The sequence below is a fragment of the Mytilus californianus genome, unplaced genomic scaffold (assembly GCF_021869535.1).
Source record: "Mytilus californianus isolate M0D057914Y unplaced genomic scaffold, xbMytCali1.0.p SCAF_11, whole genome shotgun sequence".
Taxonomy (NCBI): domain Eukaryota; kingdom Metazoa; phylum Mollusca; class Bivalvia; order Mytilida; family Mytilidae; genus Mytilus; species Mytilus californianus.
In genome coordinates this window covers 41711891-41727736 of record NW_026262593.1, presented here as the reverse complement: position 1 = coordinate 41727736, position 15846 = coordinate 41711891, and the positions used below count along the sequence as shown (strand labels likewise).

The 15846-nt window shown below is 33.0% G+C and overlaps 1 protein-coding gene across 1 annotated transcript in view; it reads left to right on the top strand.

Moving 5' to 3' along the window:
- Nucleotides 1-15846, top strand: part of LOC127720105 (homeobox protein 2-like) — a 33855-nt gene that overhangs the window by 6563 nt on the left and 11446 nt on the right. Inside the window, exons 4-11 of the mRNA XM_052226515.1 lie at nucleotides 555-725; nucleotides 2028-2156; nucleotides 7039-7114; nucleotides 7333-7439; nucleotides 8657-8714; nucleotides 9116-9192; nucleotides 11632-12453; nucleotides 14498-14952. Of these exons, the coding sequence (XP_052082475.1) occupies nucleotides 555-725; nucleotides 2028-2156; nucleotides 7039-7114; nucleotides 7333-7439; nucleotides 8657-8714; nucleotides 9116-9192; nucleotides 11632-12453; nucleotides 14498-14952 (1895 nt within the window). The remainder of the gene's footprint in view (nucleotides 1-554; nucleotides 726-2027; nucleotides 2157-7038; nucleotides 7115-7332; nucleotides 7440-8656; nucleotides 8715-9115; nucleotides 9193-11631; nucleotides 12454-14497; nucleotides 14953-15846) is intronic.

The following is a 15846-nucleotide window of genomic DNA, read 5'->3' as shown; positions in this document are numbered from 1 at the left end:
GTGTATTACACAACAGCAAGAAATCTTTAATTGAATATAAATTCAATTCATATAACCAATTTCAAGTTCTTTGACTAGATTTATTCAGAAACCTATAATATGTCAAATATTTAATTACAATCCAAATTCAGACCTGTATCAAGCTTGAATATTGTGTCCATTTTTGCCCCAACTGTTCAGAGTTGGACCTCTGCGGGCGTATCAAGCTGCGCTCAGCGAAGCAGTTTATTTTGTGACGCCACAATAGGAAATTCAGAGGAAAGCAAGAAAATATGACGTCATAATTGAATTTAACCAATAAAGAACTGAGTTTAAAGGAACCGCACATTGATTAAAAAAAAATAATCAGCAGGTCAGGAAAAGGATAAATCAATTAGGAATTAGGGAAAAAAGACTGCAATTTATGTTAATGTTTTTAAAACCAACAAATATCTCATTGGCTGGTTAACGTGCCTGTAGTGCTTGAATTTTTCAAAAGATGTGTATATCATATTTATTGATGCTCTATGTAGTATACTTCACTTATTTCAAAGTTTTATTTCTATTTCTTTCAGGTAAAACCTTTAAATACTGCACAAATGATGGTGGTTCAGATAAATGTGTTGACTGTCCACCAGGTACCTTCACAAGAGATAAATTTGATACCAAACTGTTTCCTCTCTATAACCCTGAAAAGTGGCAGAAGGAGCTAAGAATATGCGCTTCTCTTCCATCATGTGATGCAGGTAAGAATATGCATGCTGTTTAGAATGTTTTATATTAGAGGGTCTCGATGGGGTTTACAGAATAGGGAATAATGGGCAAAAATTGCAGAATAAAGGGGGAAAACCTTAAGAAAAGAGAAAAAATAGGCAAAAAAGTTATGAATAGAGAATAATGGGATGCTAAATTAATAAGAATAAAGAAATGATGGACCCCCATCCAGACCCTCATATAATTATAAGGGAATTGTTTCTGTCATACATACACAACAAATTGACATCATTTTGTAAAGGTCAAGGAACTGTAAATGGGCTACAATGTATGTCACAGATGTTGGTAAAATTTTGGCTTGTTGTAAACTAAAAATCGAAAAAATAATGCATTTGTCTCTAATTTTCTGAAATGATACTAAATAAATTTTCATTGTTAGCGCTCTCACATGTACAATTTTTGCCAGATTTTTATCAAACTTATATTGTAGGTTTATATGAGCAATGTCTTCGACGAGTTCGAAAATCAGTGCTGATCAATTATTTTTAAAAAGGTTATGCCCTTTGGAAACATTAATTATATTGAAAATTGCATTGTTAGCGCTCTCACATGTACAATTTTTGCTAGATTTTTATCAAACTTATATTGTAGGTTTATATGAGCAATGTCTTGGATGAGTTGGAAAATCAGTGTCGATCAATTATTTTTAAAAGAGTTATGCCACTTGGAAATATTAATTATATTGAAAATTGAATCGTTAGCGCTCTCATTTGTACAATTCTTTTTAGATTTTTATGAAATTTATATATATTATAGGTTTATATCAGCAATGTCTTGGACAAGTTCGAAAATCAATGCCGATCAATTATTTTTAAAAGAGTTATGCCCTTGGAAATATTAAATTTATTATAAATTGCATTGTATCTGATCTCAAGCCTTCATTTCTCAAAGATATTTATAAAAAGTTTTAAAGAATAAAAAGAAGTTGTTTATTTTAGTTATTGTCTTTGATCCTTGGACAGATAAAATATGTGCAACACGGGGACATTGGAACTCTGTTTCATTTAATTTATTGTTTAACAAGCCAAAGTTGTATGCAAAATTTTACTGAAATCTGTGACATATATATAAAAATAAGGAGATGTGGTATGATTGCCAATGAGACAACTATCCACCAAAGTTCAAATGAAGTGGATGTAAGCAATTATAGGCAACTATACGGCCTTCAACAATGAGAAAAAACCCATACCTTATAATCCATTTACTTTAACTTGACCTTAAATAGATTTTAAGATATTAATATGATAAACACTCATCTCAAAATTTATTTGCAGAAGAAAATCTTTTGGTTGGTACTAAATGCCGCTGCAACTTGGATAAAGGATACTTTGGTGAAGATGCCAATAACTGCATATTAGATCGAAGAAACTGTAAAAATAGAGGAGTGCAGTTGACCATTCAAGGTTTGTGATTCCTATAATGATCCATTAATGAATACCTTTAGAATCTAACACTGGAAGGAGTAGAAAACAGGACAATCTCTTGACACCAAATAATATCTAGTTTCTAGTCTCTGACAGTGCTTGTCATAATCTGGTTATATTGCACTCGCCTTGTCCTTCCTTCAATCTGTTGATTTGTCCAACAGATATTTTAAACACTGTTCTCAGGAACTGTTAAACTGAATAACTTCATATTTGGTCATCAGCTTGGTTGTAATGTGCAAGCAGTCTTCAGATTTGTCTGTATTTCCAGTTTACAGATACTTAGCATATTTCAATATGTGGAATGAGAACAAATATTTTGGTTGCACTTTTGTACAGATTGACTTCATATTTGGTCAGCAACTTTACAGTGATGAGTTGTAATGTATAAGCCCTTTTAGTATTTGTCAGAAAAGTACTTCTGTTTGCTGATAGTTTGAATATTTCAATTTGTTTCATTTCTCCAGTATTACTGAAAAGAATGACTTCATATTTGGTCAGCAGCTTAACAGTGATGACTTGTAATGTGTTAGCAAATTTTGTTTCCTGATACTTTTAATTTTGGGTATGCTTAGCCAAACAAGGTCTGCAATCTTGTTTATTTTATCATCTATGTAGCTTGAAAGTTCCATAATCACAAGCAATTTCAACGTGTCTGCTTTTGAAGTATTAAAGTCTTTCAGATAACATTTCACAACCATTTTTGTCTCGCCTACAATGAAAGTTGCAGAAAGTGAGACATAGGGATTGCTTTTCTGGTGACGACTGCGGCGATGGCGTCAACAATTGTAAAGTTTTCTGCAGAAGTTAGTTTGATAGGAATACTTGTGATAGATCAATGATATCTAACTTAAAGTTGCATTACTATCAGTACATATCAGTTTTATGACTATTTCCAGGCCCTGCGTCCTAGGTCATGGTCCTGTGACTTTGAATTAATAAGCAATTTTCAGTGTTAAGTTTTTTCTGTTTAAGTTAGTTTGATAGGATCTTCTTGTGATAGATCAATGATATTTTGTATGAAGTCGCATTACTAATTCTACATGTCAGTTTGATGACTATTTTGAGGCCCTGCCCCCTAGGACATGGTCCACTGACTTTGAATTAATTAGCAATTTTTATACGACTGCAAAAAAATTTTGTGGTCGTATATTGGTATGACGTTGGCGTCGTTGTTGTCGTCCGAAGACACATTGGTTTTCGCACTCTAACTTTAGTTTAAGTGAATGGATCTCTGAAATTTTAACATAAGGTTCAATACCACGAAAGGAAGGTTGGGATTGGTACCAACAGTTAAGGAATTAGGGGCCAAAAAGGGGCCAAAAATAAGCATTTTTGTAACTTTCAGACATAACTTGTATGTTAGTGTATGGATCTCTCTGACATTGTACCACAAGGTTCCATATCACAAAGGGAATGCTGGGATTGATTTTGGGGGTAATTGCCTCAACATTTTAGGAATTAGGGGCCAAAAAAGGGGCAAAAAACAAGCATTTTTATAGTTTCATGACAATAACTTGTGTGTAAGTGTATGGGTCTTTTTGAAATTGTACCACAAGGTTCCATATCACAAAGGGAAAGCTGGAATTGAGTTTGGGGGTAATTGCCCAAAATGTTTAGGAATAAGGGGCCAAAAAGGGGCCAAAAATAAGCATTCTTCTAGTTTCCAGACAATAACTTGTGTTCAAGTGTATGGATCTCTCTGAAATTGTACTGCAAGGTACTATACCACAATGGGAAGGTTTGGATTGATTTTGGGGGTAATTGCCTCAAAATTATAGGAATTAGGGGCCAAAAGGGGCAAAAAAACAAGCATTTTTCTAGTTTCAGGACAATTACTTGTGTGTAAGTGTATGGATCTTTATGAAATTGTACTACAAGGTTCCATATCACAAAGGGAAAGCTGGGTTTGAGTTTGGGGGTAATTGCCCTAAACGTAAAGGAAGTTGGGGCCAAAAAGGGGTAAAAAAACAAGCATTTTTCTAGTTTCCAGACAATAACTTGTGTTCAAGTGTACAGATCTCTCTGAAATTGTACTGCAAGGTTCCATACCACAAAGGGAAGGCTGGGATTGAGTTTGGGGGGTGATGAATCGTAAGGGGGTTCAAAAAATTTGAGGTGGGATTTTTTTTTCCTTTTTTTTCTTTAAAATTTTCCATTTTAAATTGGTTATTTTTATACGACCGCAAAAATTAAAAATTTTTTGGTCGTATATTGGTATGACGTTGGCGTCGTCGTCGTCGTCGTCGTCGTCGTCGTCGTCGTCGTCGTCGTCGTCCGGCGTCGTCCGAAGACACATTGGTTTTCGCACTCTAACTTTAGTTTAAGTGAATGGATCTCCATGAAATTTCACCATAAGGTTCAATACCACAAAAGGAAGGTTGGGATTGATTTTGGGGGTTATGGTACCAACAGTTAAGGAATTAGGGGCCAAAAAGGGGCCAAAAATAAGCATTTTTGTAACTTTCAGACAATAACTTGTGTGTAAGTGTATGGATCTCTCTGACATTGTACCACAAGGTTCCATATCACAAAGGGAAGGCTGTAATTGATTTTGGGGGTAATTGCCTCAAAATTTTAGGAATTAGGGGCCAAAAAAGGGGCAAAAAACAAGCATTTTTCTAGTTTCATGACAATAACTTGTGTGTAAGTGTTTGGATATTTCTGAAATTGTACTACAAGGTTCCATATCACAAAGGGAAAGCTGGAATTGAGTTTGGGGGTAATTGCCCGAAACGTTTAGGAATTGGGGGCCAAAAAGGGGCCAAAAATAAGCATTTTTCTAGTTTCCAGACAATAACTTGTGTTCAAGTGTATGGATCTCTCTGAAATTGTACTGCAAGGTACCATACCACAAAGGGAAGGCTGGGATTGAGTTTGGGGGTGATGAATCATAAGGGGGTTCAAAAAATTGGGGGGGGGATTTTTTTTTTTTTTTTTTTTCTTTTTTTCCTTTTTTTTTTCTTTTAAAATTTTCCATTTTAAGTTGGTTATTTCTGATTTATATTTAAAAGCAAATAATAATGATATGGTAGGAGATACACACCAAACAGGATGTGTAAATTATTATATAATAAGTATTGTGCAATAGCAAGAAATTTTCAATTGCACAGTATTGCACAATAGCAAGAAATCTTCAATTGCACAGTATTGCGCAATAGCAAGAAATCTTCAATTTAACAGTATTGCGCAATAGCAAGAAATATCCAATAGCACAATATTGCGCAATAGCAAGAAATTGTCAATTGTACAGTATTGCGCAATAGCAAGAAATATTCAATTGCAGAGTATTGTGCAAAAGAAGATACTTCGTATAAATTGCTTATTTCTTGATCAATTTCAATGGGGTTTTATTCTTGAATTCTTGGGGTTCTTTAATATGCTGAATCTAACCGTGTATTAAGTTTTTGGATTTTGGGCCCCGTTTTTAAATTGGTCCACATTGAGGTCCAAAGGGTCCAAAATTAAACTTTGTTTGATTTCAACAAAAATTGAATATATGGGGTTCTTTGATATGCTGAATCTAAACATGTATTTAGATTTTAGATTTTTGGCCCAGTTTTCAAGTTGGTCCAAATTGGGGTCCAAAATTAAACTTCGTTTGATTTCAACAAAAATTGAATATATGGGGTTCTTTGATATGCTGAATCTTACCATGTATTTAGATTTTTTATTTGTGGGCCCGCTATCAAATTGGTTCATATTGAGGTCAAAAGGGTCCAAAATTAAACTTTGTTTGATTTCATCAAAAATTGAATTATTGGGGTTCTTTGATATGCCAAATCTAACTGTGTTTTTAGATTTTTAATTTAGGGTCCCGTTTTTTAAATTTGTCTACATTAAGGTCCAAAGGGTCCAAAATTAAACTTAGTTTGATTTTAACAAAAATTGAATTCTTCGGGTACTTTGATATGCTGAATCTAAACATGTGTTTAGATTTTTGATTATGGGACCAGTTTTCAAGTTTGTCCAAGTTGGGGTCCAAAATTAAACTTTGTTTGATTTCAACAAAAATTGAATATATGGGGTTCTTTGATATGCTGAATCTAACCATGTATTTTGATTTTGGACATTGGACCATAATAGGTAAATTAAAAAAATTGAAGTTCTTAGACCACATTCTTTCTGTGTCAGAAACCTATGCTGTGTCAAATATTTAATCACAATCCAAATTCAGAGCTGTATCAAGCTTGAATGTTGTGTCCATACTTGCCCCAACTGTTCAGGGTTCGACCTCTGCGGTCGTATCAAGCTGCGCCCAGCGAAGCATTTTATTTATTTATATATATAAGCAAGTAATAATGATATGGTTCGAATAGGTTCTTAAGTTCTTAGACCACATTCATTCTGTGTCAGAAACCTATGCTGTGTCAAATATTTAATCACAATCCAAATTCAGTGCTGTATCAAGCTTGAATGTTGTGTCCATACTTGCCCCAACTGTTCAGGGTTCGACCTCTGCGGTCGTATCAGGCTGCGCCCAGCGGAGCATTTTATTCAATGTTAACTTTACTACTTAAGTCAGTTTGATAAGAACTACTTGTGAGAGATCAATGATATTTTGTTTAAAGTTGCATTGCTATCAGTACATATCAGTTTGACAATTATTTTCAGACCCTGCCTACTAAATGATAGTCCAGGGACTGAATTAATAATTCCTGTTCCTGTCCATCAGATTGTCTTTTTATGAATTTTTATACCGACAGGCGAGACATATCTCTGTGTCAACAGTTTATTTTTTTTAACCCTGGATAATGACATGACGTGGCTCTACCTCATGTTAGAAAGAAATTGGTTCTGATTGGTCATAAATGATAAATTTTGATTTGAATTTGAAGTAAGAATGTGATATATTCAATAGGTCTGTGTGTTCCTTGTCCTGCAGATACGTTCAAAACAGAAGATGGAGATTACAAACAGTGCAGAAATAAAACAAGGTAAGTATTATCGACTATGAAATGATTTTCATTGCTTGATTCTGATTTAATTGATATAATACCTGTTTAAATTTTCAACTTTGCTTGATATTTCATACCATACATGCTTAGATTTTTAGGAGATACTTGATAAAGAAGTTAGTAAATAGAAATAAAGTTTCATTAAGTATATTTTATGATAAATGTCAATTTAATTAGACTGTGATTTAATTTTGCAGATGCCAGGCAAATGAGGAAGAAACTTATCCTGGTTCTTCGACAACAGATAGAAGATGCAAAAAGAAAGAAATTACACAAACAACTACAGTTGGTCCTCCAGTTATGAGTAAGTATTTCAAAGTTGAAATTATAGTAAAAAGATCATCAATATGAAAATAAGAAGATGCCAGTGTGGTATGATTGCTAATAAGACAACTCTCCACCAGAGACCAATTGACATAAAAACTAGCAACTACAGGTCACTGTACAGCCTTCAACAATGAGCAAAACCCATACCTTGTTGTCAGCTATACAAGAAAAATGGCCTGATTTATGTACAAAACAATAAACAAACAAACAAAAATGGTATACAGCAAACAAAGGACCACCACTTAATTACAGGCTCCTGACTTGAAACCGGCACGTACAGAATGTGTTGAGGTTAAACATGTTTGTGAGCCCAGTCCTCCTCCTAACCTGGGACAATGGTGTAACAACACAACATATGATCAACAGGGGTCACCTCACTTCAGAATTAAAGGGAGAAGTGACTTCTTCCTGGCAGCCAAACAGGGAGAAGTGAAGACCCAATAGGGAGACTTCAGGTAGAAGTGAAGCCCCAATACTTTTTTAGAATTAAATTTTCCAAAGTATCTATACATTTTTGTTATTTTTCAAAGCAGTTTGCATGACAACTGTTAAGGTGGTTTTTCCTTGCCTTGCCATGCTTGTGGTCTGAATTACATTTGTACCTCAAATAAAAATAAAAAGACGCAAATCTTTTAATTACAATGTTCAAATGTATTTTAAAGATTGATTGACAGGAATATAAATTTGGTTCACACTGATTATGTTGCCTGACAGCCTCTGGCTGTTGCTTGCAACATATAGTGACCACTTTTGTAGTCTTGGGTAATAATCAGTGTAGTTGGATAGTCTTAACTTCATTACATTTTTATTAATCCACAACTTCTTGAAAACAATTTGACAAAATTCAACAAAATGTGTAAAAGATCCTATAACAGGGCAAAAAGTTGATAAGTTAATTTTTGATCTAAGTGATTTTTGGGTTTCCCATACCAAAATATGGACTCATCAGTTTCTGTTAAAAATAAACAGCAGGCTTTAGGTCCAGGTGAGAATCACAGGTTATTTAGAGCATCTAGTTGTATTCTAATAAAAAATGTTAAGTATTTCCAGTTGCATCCATGATAATGCTATCAAATGTAATGTATATGGGCAATATCTGTGCAACTGATTCCTTCATAGACCCTTTAATTTCTAAATAACTTAGATAAGCCCATAGATTGCTTAACTATTTTGATTTATGTTTATTTATTTAAGATATAACAAGTGTCACAGATAAAAGCAGGGACGAGAAGTCTACACCAGTTGAGGCATGGTAAGCAAAGACAGTTTCAATTCTGTAATTGCTATTCAGCTAATGGGAAGTTTATTTGCTTTAAATAAATATGCATATGAACATTATTACAGTTGCAATCTGTCAATAAATGTTAATATTTTTGATTGACTTTTTGCTTTGGAGAAATTTTATCTACAGGAATATAAATGCTTTTAAAAGAAAGTACTTGACACTGACCTACACATCATTCTTCATTCTTTATTGACATTGGTTAAAAATTACATCTGAGTAAATTTTTTTCCAATACATTTCAACTTGCAATCACATAAGTGAGTATTTTTATTCATCTAAGGCTTGATTTCATCCTATTAAAGGTAGACATAATAACCTATATTTTCTTCTCCAAGAAGCATTCCTAAAGACTATGATATTATTTACAGGTTAGTACCGGTGCTTATTGTGATTTTCATGATATTAGGAGTATTTGGAGGTTACATATACAGGCAGCGAATTTTAGGTAAGTGTGTTATTATTGTTTGCTAAATCATTCACCTGAAATGTTAACATAATACTCCTAGGCTGACAATGAAGACTTTTGACTGTGCCCTGAGCAGTTTGTATCTTGATTTACATAAATCTCATATAAATATTAAACGAGGTCAGCGAAAAAAAGGTTGCACAGAAATAATTATTTGCAAAGGCACCAACAACAGTAATTGACTTGCTGACTTTGGAATAGATAAAAAATATCAGTGCATTTAGTTAGTTAATAAACAATATTTTACTATTATTATACTTTTTCATGTCCGTTTCATGAACCAAATGTTATGCAACTTATACACAATGCTTTTTACCACTAAAATCCGATCAAGTATGAATTTGGGTAGTGTCACTTTTACTGTTCTTGAGTAATGTCCCTTTATAGTGTTATATGCAAGCGGGGGCATCATCTGTGTCCCATGGACACATTCCCCATTTATTTTTTTTATGTTTTTTGGGTTGGGATTTTTTTTTTGGTATGGATCTTGGGTTTTATCCTTGGCTGTGTCAAATCAAAGACTTAAAAAAACTTATTCATTTCTCATTAACATGTTATGCTAAATAATATGCATGTTTATCAGGCCTTGTTTTGATGGAATGTATGTCCTGAATAACCTGCATATAATATTTGCCTGTTTATGTTAGAGGATTGATGATTGAAGACCCTCAACAAACAATTTTCATATAGTGTTGATTAGTTGGCTAACATGACATTATTTGAGGCATATGTTTTTATACGCCCGTTTACAGGACGTATTATGGTATACCGTTGTCCGTCCATCCCTCTGTACGTCCGTCTGTCCGTCCGTCGTCAACATGTCGGACATTAACTCAAAAACGATTTAACCAATTTGCATAGAACTTTGGTGAATTGTTTATATCTATTGATGTGAGCTCCCTTTCATTTTTTATAAATTTTGGATTTTACGTTTCTGAGTTATGGGGTTTTTTTCTTTAAAAAAAGGGTGATTTTCCAGTTTTTGGACAATAACTCAAGAATGCTTTCACCAACTGGCAAGAAATTGTGGTGAATTGTTTATATCTATATATTGACATGATCTCCCTTTTGATTTTTAAATATTTTAGACTTGACGTTTCCGAGTTACAGGGTTTTATTCATAAAAAAAGGGGGATTTTCCAGTTTTCAGACAAAAAATCAAAAATGCTTTCAGCAGTTCTTATCAAACTTTGGTGAATTTTTTATATATATCTATTGACGTAAGCTCCGTTAAGAATTTTATAAATTTTTCATTTATCATTTCTGAGTTATGGGGTTTTATTCATTAAAAAAAGGGGGGATTTTCCAGTTTTCGGACAATAACTCAAAAATGCTGTCAGCAATTCTCATGAAACTTTGGTGAATTGTTTATATCTATTGATGTAAGCTCCCTTTACATTTTCATAAATTTCTAATATGACATTGAGAATTAATTGAACTTTATTTGTTTATAGTCTGACAACAGATTTACTAAGTTTTGCGCAACGGCACAGTGTATTGCACAACAGCAAGAAATCTTTAATTGAATATAAATTCAATTCATATTATAACCAATTTCAAGTTCTTTGACTTCATTTATTCAGAAACCTATAATATGTCAAATATTTAATTACAATCCAAATTCAGACCTGTATCAAGCTTGAATATTGTGTCCATTTTTGCTCCAACTGTTCAGGGTTGGACCTCTGCGGGCGTATCCAGCTGCGCTCAGCGAAGCAGTTTATTTTCCATTGAAATCCTATGGAAATTCACATTTCCATCTTCTTCTAGCCATTTTTATTAAACTAAATTAAACTTTGATTAAACTGTTGAGGATTGATGTATGGGCAAACTTTTAATACACAATTTTCATTTGGTCCTGATTGAATGTAAAACATTACTGCAAGAGGAATTACTGTAGACTCAAAAAATTTTGAGTGCAATCATTATTGTGATTGTTGAATAATGGACAAATATGTGAGGTAAATAATTGCAATTTCAGGAAATGCTACATACAAGGTATTAAAATTTTGAATGTGAGTTTTGATTTTTTGGAGACACATCCAGTCTTAATTTTCACAATAATAAAAACCATTGCAAAAATTCTAAATCTCAGTTATGAATTATTTGATCGGCCAATTTTCAAAAAAAGTCTCTGAAATTACAAGGTAGAATAGTTTGAAACTTGACAGATTGATGAGAGTGAAATCATCTATAGCTAAACTATTGACGTGAAAGATTGGGTTGTCAGAGAAACTTATGCATCTTGATTTTGTCTTCAATGAACTCAATAATAAGATGACCTGTTATTCCTCTTTGAACCTCTTGTTGATTCTTAGTTACAAAAAAAGAAAACTAAATAATACTTCAAATGATAGATCTTCTAACTTGCACACTCTTTATAAGAGGTTTAAAGAAAAACTATTTTTATTTTTATAGAATTTTGTCGAAATGTTAAAAAAGATCGCCATGAAGAAGCAGAAATACATGAGTTAGAATCACTGACGGCAACCCCTGGAAATGGTAGTTATGTGGTATTACACACTGATAGTAAAGTTGATTATAATGGTAATCCGAATGCACCCCATGGTCATCATTATGAGAATGGTGGAGAGATTAATAGAAATCTGAACAATACTGGTGGTTTTGGTGGGTCAGCAAGCCAAAATGGGTTCAGTGGAAACAGGAAAACAAATCTGAAGGTAGATGTAGAGAGTCCTAATAATCCGAGGGAACACACTGATCCGAAGTTAGTTGTTGAGAGTCCAAATAATCCAAGGGAACAGACAGATCTCAAGGTAGTTGATGAGATTCCAAATATCCAGGATAGGAAGAAAGACAAATCTAATGGCATTCCTACAACTGTCCAAGGTGCAACATCTATTCCATTAAGAGGTCAAGATGGATATGTATCTTTGGGTGATAGTTTATACGATAATGATCCTACTTCTTCAGGATATAGTGGAAACCAAGTAGATACCAGTGAATCAATCAAAAGCCAGGAAAGACGTTTATTATCAAATAATTCCATAGAAGAATTCACGCCTACCAGTTCAGGAAACATACCAACACCTAGCCTTCTTGGGAGCTTAGAGACAACACATGATTCTACCAACAGTAAGGAGGCATACAGTACAGGGGAAGGTGTTGGACCAAAGTCAGACACAGGTGAAGATCATATTAAGAATAATAAAAGGAGTCCAATCTTAAACCTGTCAGATAAGAAGAATGAAGCATGTACAGATCGCCCAGTTGGTAAAGGTATGGAGTTTGACATTACAATTTGAAAGGAATTAATCACTCATAATATGAGTATAATATATAGATTTATTTTATAAGTGAAACATATGGGTCACAATGAATTCAGAAACTCAGGGTTTAATCTGATTTTTATTTTTATTTCTTCATTATTACTTGGCAAAATACTGGTCTAAAGTTGCAGCTGTTGGAAACTTCTAGCTAAATTCTATTTCTTGCATCAAAAATGTTTTTTTTTCCTAGTAACAAACCTGAATGCAAATCAACCCAAAAACCAACTTTTTTGTTCCAATTGACATGTCATGATGGCATACAGAATACAAGGGAATCTGTTCTATTTTTAATTTTTTTTTGCTGAACATTGCACTTTGATTCCTATGTCTAAATTTGAGTTGAAATCCAGGATATAATGTAATTTTCACCATAATCTCTTTTTTTTTTTACTTCTTTTGGATGTGAATCGTTTTTAGTGTTGCATGTTTAGAATGTTATTTCTCCTATCTCATTAAATTGTTGTCACAGGAAATTCAACAAGCTCATATTCATTTGATAGAGTTAGTTTAATTTGCTAAATAGGCCATTATTGGCCTAGGTACCAAAAAGTAAAATAACAAAAATACCGAACTCCAGGGAAAATTTTAAACGGAAAGTCCCTAATCAAATGGCAAAACCAAAAGCTCAAACACATCAAACAAATGGATAACAACTGTCATATTCCTGACTTGGTACAGGCATTTTCTTATGTAGAAAATGGTGGATTAAACCATGTTTTATAGCTAGCTAAACCTGTTTGACAGTTGCATAAAATTCCATTAAATGGCATTATAGTGACAACCATGTGCGAACAAAACAAACAGACATAATAGGTAAACATGTCAAAAATAGGGGTACAGCAGTCAACTTTGTGTTATAATCTTAATCACTATAAAAACAAACAAATATGTCAACAAAGAAAAACAAAAAGGCATATAGACAAATCACATTAGCAAAAACGAAAGACAAGAATACAAAAATTCACCATTGCACAATAGCACAATGTTGGGATGTATAAGTACCGAGCCTCGTCAAATTGATGTTACCAAAAATAGACTAAACAGTAAAAGTAATAATTTACAAAGACAAATAAAAGAATACTATAACATGTTATTAAGATGATAAACAATGACAGTACCTAGAATATATACTTCAAGACCATCGTGTATTATTTGTGAAGTTGATACGGAATATTTATCAACAAGGTCTTCGTATCTTCCAATGAACTTTTTTAGAAATAAAGTATTTGATCAAATGATATCCATATTTTATTGTTTTTGTGTAATAGTACCCAGTAATTATTCTTATAGTATCCAGGACCTCAGTGACATGTTCAGTGTTAATAATAAGGTGTAACTGTGCAAGTGATGAAAAATAAAAAGTACATATATATTATTATACTTTAAATTTTTAAAACAGTTTTTAGAACATTTTCAATAAAGGATCATGACAGACAATTTTTGTTTTCTCCTCTCCATTTTCTTTTTAACTCTTAATCACATTTTTTCCAAATTTACATGAATTTATATGGAGGAATTCCAATTATCTACTCACTACAAATGTATTTCATGTATTGTGAGCCCCAAAAAGTAGTTTGATTTTAAACATAACAAATGCTCTCAGTGGAAATTAAACATTTAAAAAGTTTATATTGATACATAAAAATATTCATCTTCATACCTGTTGATTTAACTGAAAATGTTTGCTTCAGAAATTAAAAGTATGGGATGGTCAATTTGTATTTTTTGGGAGGGGTTTATGAGATCAATTGTTAGATTTTTTTTTAAAGAGTACCCAACAGGTATGCAAAAAATAATTTTGAAATTAAGAGTACACCCAAATGATCTGGTACTATTTAAAATGCTGTCCTGAGTTTAAACAGATGTGCCTGCCTTAAAACGTGAATTAATACCAGAAAATTATTGTGCTGCTCTTATTTTATAATTAAAATTGCTGTACTTCTTCATGCTTATTTTACCTTTTTAAACATTTTCAATCGATGATTTTATTTCAGTTTCACCAACAATAAGACCTGATCCTCAAAACCAGCAAAGTCCAAATGCTAGTCAAAATGATGATCAAGTCCAACCTTTGAACACTACTGTAGGGGGAATAGATATTGGAACAGCTTCAAATAATGATAGTTACAAGTTTGTTCCATCTCATGCTAATCGTTTGGAATTTAGTTCTGAAAATGGAGAGAACCTTGCTGCTGCTGATACCCAAGAATTAAATGAACCAATGAATGACAGGACTCAGGAATCTTCATCTCAGGACCGTATTCAGTCAGTGAGTCAGCCACAATCTTCCAACAGAATTAGAACATCAGAGCCTGAAGGAAACGGAACTAATTTGTCTGAGAATGGAACTTCACATACATTTAGAACACATTCTGGTCGAGAGGTGTGCACACCAGAATCAGCAAACAACAGCCACGAAAGTAGCATTGAACAAAACACCAGAGACGATGTAAGTTTCCAATGACAGAGTACTTAGTTGGACATTGATTTTTATAAGGCAAATTCAAATCAAATTCAATTTAAATTCCTTAAAGACTTTCAGTAAAGGCATAGTCTTACAGTGCAGTCTTTGTTTTACTTAAAATATTTGAAAGTAACTGTTTTACAAGCAAATATTATGTCAATGATAGAAATTTTTGAAGACTGCTAGGTTCAATAGTAGGGTTTACACACAAATTATGTTCTTGTGTAGAAATTACAATTTTCTATGCAATAAAAAAATTGTGTGTTATTTTATACATTTACAAAAATGATTACACATCTTACAATGTTTTTTGAAAACTTCAAAAGTACAACTATTCATGTGCATTATCCAGTCAGAGGTATTGTAAAAGAACTGATCTGTTAAATTGAATCACAATTTAGATCAGTGAGACAGCTACCCACCTAAACATGTCCAGAATTATTTCGGCAAAGACCAGGCATTCTTTAGAAAATGTTTGTCTCAGTGGAAAATGTCCTGTTGGAAATGAGTTAACACTGCTTGGTCTACATATCAGTAATTGTTTTAACACAGATATTAAAGTTAAGATCATTTTTTTCTTCATTATTGTCCTGTAAGCAAGACTTAGGCTTGCTTTTTCCAATGCCAGTGGCATCAACAATTGTTTAAAGTTTATGATTAGGTTTCACAGGCAAGACATATCTCAGTTAACAGTTGATCTAATTATTGACAATGACCATTTTTTGTGTGTTAACTTGTAGGTTTACAAAATTGGAATATCAGGTTTTTGCAGGGAAAATAGTAATTTTTACAAAAAATTGAAGATGAAATAACTTCAACTGGTGTAAGATTCTTTATTTTTATTCTTTTGACCTACTTCTGCTGCGCTTTTCTATTAAA